At 42.0% G+C, this 8,367-nt stretch overlaps 1 protein-coding gene across 3 annotated transcripts in view; it reads right to left on the reverse strand.

Annotated features, from left to right (window-relative positions):
• Positions 1-8,138, reverse strand: part of gas6 (growth arrest-specific 6) — a 31,571-nt gene extending 23,433 nt beyond the window's left edge. Inside the window, exons 1-3 of one of the 3 annotated variants that reach the window (XM_080834040.1) lie at positions 7,888-8,138; positions 7,694-7,774; positions 7,340-7,500 (exon numbers count right to left, since the gene is read on the reverse strand). In XM_080834040.1, coding sequence (XP_080690166.1) covers positions 7,340-7,500; positions 7,694-7,766 — 234 coding nt within the window. In that variant the 5' untranslated portion in view covers positions 7,767-7,774; positions 7,888-8,138. Of the gene's footprint in view, positions 1-7,339; positions 7,501-7,693 lie in introns of all 3 variants that reach the window. The other 2 variants (XM_080834038.1, XM_080834039.1) reach the window with 2 other exon arrangements.
• Positions 8,139-8,367: the final 229 nt, after the last annotated feature.

Raw genomic sequence — 8,367 nt, forward strand, 5'->3', positions numbered from 1 at the left:
GTGCTGGGAGCTCAGCGTTCATGTGAGAGTTTACCTATTCTGAAATAATTACAAAGGTCCTGTGTCCTGAATGTTCAAGGACAAAGTTTTGCACTACCCTCCTAAGTTTTTGCACTGTTGTTCACAGAATTAAAAGTGCCATTTGAAGTGAGTTGAGCAGTCTTTTTTTCCTCTTTTTTTGTAATGTCTTTGAATAATATGGGGAACATGAATCGCAATATATCACAGAATCGAATTGCAATACTCGCTGTATCGCAATATATTGAGAATCGCAATAATATTGAATTGTGGCCCAAATATCGCAATAATATCGAATCGTCATTTTTTTTGCCAATTCCCACCCCTACTACAGCGTGCTTGCTGGTTCTGCTCCCACCTACCTAAATGCTCTTGATAGGGCAAATGTTACACCCAGGACGCTGCGCTCATCTAGTGAGCGTCGTCTGGCACTGCCGCCTGTGCAAGCACGGCATTCCAAACTATTCTCATTTGTAGTTCCACATTGGTGGAACAGCCTAGTACTACCAGAGTAGGGGCGTCCCTCTCTACCTTTAAGAAGCTCTTGAAGACCCAACTCTTCATAGAGCACCTCCCTTCCTAACTGGCACTGGGACGAATGCTTAACTTGCTCTTCAGCAGTTATAGTCCTGCACTTCTTTTTTTTCTTTCTATGTCGTTTTCTATTTATGTAAAGTAGTATTTATTGTTAGACCAGGTTTTTTTTGTATTGCTCTTAGCTTGATTGTGTTAAGATCCCAGCGATCTAAGAGACATTTTGTAGTGCGATCACTACTTGTGTTCTGTTTGCTACGTGTTTCCCTATGTTTGTTTTGTTCCTGTGATCAGGCCATGTGCGTTTGTTATTGGTTGCAGACTCCGCCCTCTGCTTTTCCTGGACCTTTCAGTAACTCACCGGTTTCCCATTTTACCCGTGATTTGTTGGCCTAATTGTTTCTCCCTTGCCTTGTTAATTCCCCTTATTGTTTTCACCCGTGTATTGCTCTGTTCCCATTCATTTCGCTGAAAGTTCGTGCATGAATTAGTTTCACCTGTGTTAATCATCCTTGCCCCAAATTATCGTTGATTGCTTTACCTGAATTGTTTCACCTGTGTAATTCTGTTCCCCCTGCTATAAATTGTTCTGTCCCTCTTTAGTTCACTGTCGGATTGTAATTCTTATCGATGCAGATCTAAGCCCGAATTCTGTCTTTTCCAGAGTGCTTGTGGTATTGTTACGATTTTCTGTTTTGTGATCTTCTGTGTTTTGCCCTTGGAATTCTGTTTGCCTGTTATCTCTTTTGGACTTTCTGATTTTTGCTCTTCTGTGTTTTGCCGTTTTGGAATTGTGCTTTTTGCCCTTTTGCGTGTTCTGTTTTTGGAAGAAAATAAATCTAAGTGTTTTTGCAATCTGGTTTGCGATTGGGTCCTTGCCGTGAGAAGGCCTAACAGATTGTATCTTCCTTGTACGTCACTTTGGACAAAAGCGTCTGCTAAATGACTAAATGTAAATGTAAGAAAAAAAGACAAATACAACTTTCTATACAGAAAAGTGGCACCATGACTGAGTGAGGTAGCTTTCACTTGCTACCAACTACCAGTGGAGAGAGCTACATAGGGTGTCGCCGTCAATTTGTTTTCAATTTCTCTTTTTGATGCTTCATAGACCTTTCGTGCTAAAATGAGTGAGGGAGGGGACATTGTATCACGGTTCATTTGTTTTCCCCATCAGGAACCACCTGAAAAATGTCTAAGTCTTGAACAAAGAGAAGAATAAGAATCTTTACGTAAACTATCAGGCCCGGCGCCTCCAGGTCATGTGCCCTTTATTTAAGCAATAAGCCCCAAGAGGCCGTGCTTTGCGCTGATTTTAGAGCAGGTAAGGGGAGTTGTTAGGCACGACGCGAAGCGGAGACAATTCAATTTAAGAAACAATAGTTTAATGATAAACCGTCATTCTTCCGCCACTAAAAATTATAGTTCCTAAATAAATCGTTGCCACGCAATCCTTGAAGCAACGCAACAGCCAGATGGAACACTGGGTATGAAATGCACTATATGAATGCCTTGCCATTCGCTGCGCAGTAATATGGAATGTAATCAGGTCAAATTGTAAGGTAATGCTGGATTTTACAACGGCTTTTAGCCAATCACAATCAAGGATTTGAACAATCAGGTTTAGAAAGTGCGTTTGTACACCTCCAGGTCATGTGCCCTTCATAGTGCGTTTGGACTAGGGCTGCACCCGATCCGATATTTGTATCGGTATCGGTACCGATATTGAAGACATTTCTAGATCTGGTATCGGTGACAATGGGCCGATCCATATTTTAATTTTAATTTGTTATGTTTATGTATATACTGGAATCCTATTCCTAGTACAGTACATTATTGACGATACAGTAGGCCTACTGCCTTTCGTACCTTATTGCTTAATTACAAGTTGGGACTACCTCTAATGCTAAATATTTGGAAAGTCTACCAACCAAGCTAGTGAAGCTATTGTTTTCTCCACTTCAGCTCCCTTATTATTTTATTATTTATTTTACATTGTATTTTGAATCCCTAATTGCACTGACTAAACCAGTCACACTTTATTTACATGATTAAGATTGTTTTAGAGGGGCAAAATTATTAAATAAATAAGTCATTCAGTAAATGTATATCTGTTTATTAGTTTTTTCAAAAATAGGAAAGAAATGTTTAAGTGAAGTCCCATGATCCCAGTCTTTTCCCCCCAATGAAACTGACAGTTTGTAACCATAATTTTGCTCTGTTTTTTTTTTTTATATCGGTATCAGATCGGTATCGACCGATACTAAACCTCAGATTTCGGTATCAGAGGTGAAAAAAGCAGATTGGTGCATCCCTAGTTTGGACACCTCCAGGCAGGCGCGCTGGAACCTCTTTCATGCCGGGGGTGCTGTAGGCTCTACTGAAATATGTGACGTCCATAGGCGGAGATCCCGGGGGGACAAGGGGGACGTGCCCCCCCCCCCCACTATGAAGTTGTCCCCCCCCCCCAACAATCATTGTAAACGCAAATAAATAACTTTGAATAATATAGTAATATGAAATAAAAGCCCGACAACACAAGCGGTGCTAATTAGCAAAGCACCTAACCCCGATCACTGCTCCCCGGGCGCTCAAAAGCAGCTCACTGCTCCGGGTTAGTGTGCTTCACTGTGTGTATCACTACCCTGGATGGGTAAAATTCAGAGATAAAATTCAGTGTGTGTGTGTGTCACTATCTCTGCCGTAAAACAGTCACTAGTCACTAGGGCTCATTTCCTCATTTCATCTCCTCAAAACAATGTGTTTTTTAAGTGTTGAAAAATCATGATCCCCTATTCCTCAAAGCGTTTTGGTTCACATGCTGTTTCCAACGGGCGGGGCTACTGTCAGCTCCCTGTTTCAGTCAATCAGCCCAGTAGCCTACACCATGAGTCGTCAGCAGCCAGCCCCCGGACCAATTCTGGCCCGCCAGCGCTTTTTTGAAAAAAAGTGTGGCATAGTGAAGGTGTGTCTGCGATAGTGACGTATCGTGGGTGTCCTACTGGTGAAGGGTTAGGGTCAAGGGGGAGACACGCTTATTAGTGCACCTGGATATAGCCCCAGCAGAGAAGCTATCGGCAGAGCTGCCTTTTGTCTTTGGTTTGTTTGAGTTAATGAAAGCTACATCCAGCGGAGTGATTGAAAGTGTGTGTGTGTGTGGAAGATCCAAGGTAGGACACGCTTCTTTATTAACTTTTACATTAACTTTTACATATTAATACATAATAATGAGTAAGAGCTTTATTTATTTTTCTGCAGCGCCCTCAGCACCCCCCTTCCCGCACCACTGCCTCCAGGTCATGTGCCCTTCATAGTGCGTGGACAGTGAAGGCGCAGCACCTCAACAAAACAATAGGAGTCCGGCAGATTTCCTGTTTGGACCCCTAACTTTCCTGGCTAATCAATGGCTCAACAAATGACTATGGAAAAAGTTTTCATAGAAAGAAAACCAACTGAAATTGTGTTCTGCAACTTTACCCCACTCCACCCCGATAGCATTATTGAGATGACAATCTGATCCACTTTCCTTCAGTAACATACAGCCGCGGAAAAAATTAAGAGACCACTTCAAAATTATCAGTTTCTCTGGTTTTACTATTTATTGGTATGTGTTAAAGTAAAATGTACATTTTAGTTTTATTCTATAACCTACTGGCAACATTCCTACCAAATTTCAAATAAAAATATTGTCATTTAGATCATTTATTTGCAGAAAAATGACAATTGGTCAAAATAGCAAAAATGATGCAGTGTCTTCAGATCTCGAATAATGCAAAGAAAACAAGCTCATATTCATTTTTAAACTACACAATACTAATGCTTACACTTAGGAAGAGTTCAGAAATCAATATTTGGTGGAATAACCTTGATTTAAAATCACAACTTTCATGTGTCTTGGCATGCTCTCCACCAGTCTTTCACATTGCCGTTGGGTGACTTTATGCTACTCCTGGCGCAAGAATTCAAGCAGCTCGGCTTCTTTTCATGGCTTGTGACCATCCATCTTCCTCTTGATCACATTTCAGAGGTTTTTTATGGGATTCAGGTCTCGAAATTGGGCTGGCCATGACAGGGTCCTGATCTGGTGGTACTCCATCCACAACTTTACTGGCCTGGCTGTGTGGCATAGAGCATTGCCCTGCTGGAAAAAACACTTCTCAGAGTTGGGGAACATTGTCAGAGCAAAAGGAAGCAAGTTTTTCTTCCGGGACAACGTTGTACTTTGCCTGGCTGAGGTTTGTAAAAGACCATAAGGATTGAAAAAGCGGACTGGAGGTTCTTCTAAGTTCGTCTTCTCTGATGAGTCCGATTTCACAGTAGGTGCAAGACTCTCTGGCTTGTAGGCCTCTCCAGGTCTCCGTCTAACCATCAGACGACCATGTGTTGGGCAAAGCTGAAAATTGGACTCATCAGAGAAGACGAACTAGAAGACCCTCCAGTCCGCTTTTTTCAATCCTTATGGTCTTTTACAAACCTCAGCCAGGCAAAGTACAACGTTGTCCCGGAAGAAAAACTTGCTTCCTTTTGCTCTGACAATGTTCCCCAACTCTGAGAAGTGTTTTTTCCAGCAGGGCAATGCTCTATGCCACACAGCCAGGCCAGTAAAGGTGTGGATGGAGTACCACCAGATCAGGACCCTGTCATGGCCAGCCCAATTTCGAGACCTGAATCCCATAAAAAACCTCTGAAATGTGATCAAGAGGAAGATGGATGGTCACAAGCCATGAAAAGAAGCCGAGCTGCTTGAATTCTTGCGCCAGGAGTAGCATAAAGTCACCCAACGGCAATGTGAAAGACTGGTGGAGAGCATGCCAAGACACATGAAAGTTGTGATTTTAAATCAAGGTTATTCCACCAAATATTGATTTCTGAACTCTTCCTAAGTGTAAGCATTAGTATTGTGCAGCTTAAAAATGAATATGAGCTTGTTTTCTTTGCATTATTCGAGATCTGAAGACACTGCATCTTTTTTGCTATTTTGACCAATTGTCATTTTTCTGCAAATAAATGATCTAAATGACAATATTTTTATTTGAAATTTGGTAGGAATGTTGCCAGTAGGTTATAGAATAAAACTAAAATGTACATTTTACTTTAACACATACCAATAAATAGCAAAACCAGAGAAACTGATAATTTTGAAGTGGTCTCTTAATTTTTTCCGCGGCTGTATAGCCTACAATGTGGCCTGTTCCGGTGGTGAAAATAGACACCAGTGATTCCACCTTGTGGTAACTTAAGAGCCAGAATCCATCCATTAAAGTCTATGGCACAGAGATGTCATTATCTACTATGAAGATTTAATGCATTCTTTGGTTATCTTTCATGTATAGTTTGCTGTATTCACTTCATTGATGTGTCTCCTCCCTCTTGCTCCTTTTTCTCTTGCTGCAGAGTCTGCAAGTTACCCAGTAACTAGTCACACCTCCTCTGCAGTCAGAAACTGCAGAGTCAGAGTCCTGCAGCGTGAGGCATGCACATTTGGAATGAATAATTCAGCTGCCATGCAACCAGTATTACTTCTCTGACAATTCCTGCACGCAACACAGGCATCATTCCTTTGCACTCACGGGAACCTTCTTTACATGCCTGTCCTCCTTAAAAAACGCATTTCCGCAACCCCTGGCTCCACCCACCTCCAAGGATGCTTCACCTCACCCCCTCTTCAGCTTTATGTTAAAGAACTGCCCTTTCACATCTCCCTGCTTGTTCCTATTTCTCCTATCTCTTGACAGCGGACAACTATATATACCAACATTATAGATGAGACAAGCAGGGTATTCATTTCAATGACAAGGACCAATCCTACAGCACACAAAGTCTCCTAACCTCTTTCCCGGGTAACCACACAAATCCCAACCCTAACATCTGAAGAACTCCTCTACATAAGCAAATATAAGCCTCTTCTACATAAGCAAATGTAGATTGTCTTTCTGAAAGCCAACTATTTCCATACTGCCATATCACACACATAGTATTTACACACATAGCAAGACACATGCCTGGAGTCAATTTCATGCCAGTGACAGCCAGGAAGCTTTGGCAGGTGGGCTGAGAGGGTAGGCTTTGTGCAATACACAGAGAAATAGAGAGAGAGAGTGAGAGAGAGAGATGGGTGAAGAGTGGAGAATATGATATGGGGCAGAAAAAAGAAATCTGAAAAGAAGACTAAAAGAGGGCACAGAAGAGTTGAAAATGTATTTGCTATTCACATTAAAGCCCCTACCACTTTAATCTCAGCATTTACTGCAGTGATGCCAGAGATAAGATAGATCCGTCCCAGAGCTATGATTCATTTCCAGAGTTAGCTGCAATCTGGGATATCATCTCAATGTGAGTGAACTTATCCTAACTGCAGGAAGGGTGTGACTTTGACACCACACCGGAAAGGAGAACGAGTGGAACTGCAGTCCAGCTCAGATGCACTAGCATTCGCGTGTCACGATGCATGAGTTTTGGACTCACCTAGGTTGACACGCACTCAACGTTAAAAGTGACTAATCATTCGCTCACCGTTTAGCATACGTCCTGGACTATTAGCGTATGGCCTTCCGAAGGCCATGCAATTCAGCGAAGGTCAATAAACGAACTAAACAAAATAAGTAGGCTACCCTACTATCGTAACCAATTCTGATCATTGCGGCAGGATGCGGACAAAATGCATTGTACAGTCTGCCATGAGTTTACAATGTATTGTAATATAAAACCCATATCATGAAATGTCAGTGATACAGCTAAGGAATCTGACATTTGCCATGGAAAAAAATGACAAAATATTGCCGCTCACCGTCTCGGGGTCATTTTCAAACACTTCTCTTGCCTCCTCCTTGCTGCATCTCTCTTCGACGCACTCTCTCTCCAAATGTCCTTGTTTCGTCTCCTCAAAAACTTGGTATGCTCGCCTCTGTCTCCATAAGAACTGATTTGCTTCTTCCGGAGATAGTGATACTAGAAATAATTAACAAAACAACCTAAGCCGCTGGTCGAATACAAACCTATTTACATGACATTGCTGAAATTGTAGCGACCTCTGTAAGCGAATTCAAACGTAGCGATAAGAGCATATGTCAAATGTTGTATGCTAGATCTTTCTGTCGATAACTCACCACAATCATTGAAAGAACATGATTTGTTTACTTACGTCCTGATATCCAAGAGGCGAACTGTAGCAGGATTAGCCATGAGCTCAACAACTCCACCACGGTCAGCGGCATGTTTGCGGCTATTTAAGATCAAGAAACTTTCTCAGTCCTGTGGTGCGCAAGCAATAGAGCACTTTTCAATTGGAACAGTTCAACAACCTCAGCCTGGTCATTTTTAAACCGACCTACGTACCTTCAGTATAAGCACACCTTCAATAGGCTACGTGGACCGTACACGGTTTTATTTTGCCTCCATCCCTGCTGAAGTGGCATCTAAGCCGCAGATTCGACGACAAATGTCCAACAGAAAGTTCTTAAAGCCAACATAAAGGAGTTCCAAAAAGCAGACAATTTCCCCGGCTTTATTGTAAGTTGTAGGGTTGTGAGACTTGGTACGGAACTTGATGTAGCCTTCTGCAAGCTATTCCCGTCTGCTTGCTTGCAGTGCTATGCAGGCACTACCAAATTCGTTGAATCACAATGACGTAAAGTTACCCGACTGAGTTCTGACAAACGGGGGCATACGCGCATGATAGTATTCAACTATGAGTATTCAAATGTAACTTTCTGTGGTGTAAGCTGAAAGGGCTATGCCAGATATCCCAAATAAATACATAAAGAACACTACACGAAGAACCTGGCTAATCAGGTAAATAAATAAATTCGTTGAATT

Source organism: Sprattus sprattus (assembly GCF_963457725.1).
Source record: "Sprattus sprattus genome assembly, chromosome: 3".
In the NCBI taxonomy this organism is placed as follows: Eukaryota; Metazoa; Chordata; class Actinopteri; order Clupeiformes; family Clupeidae; genus Sprattus; species Sprattus sprattus.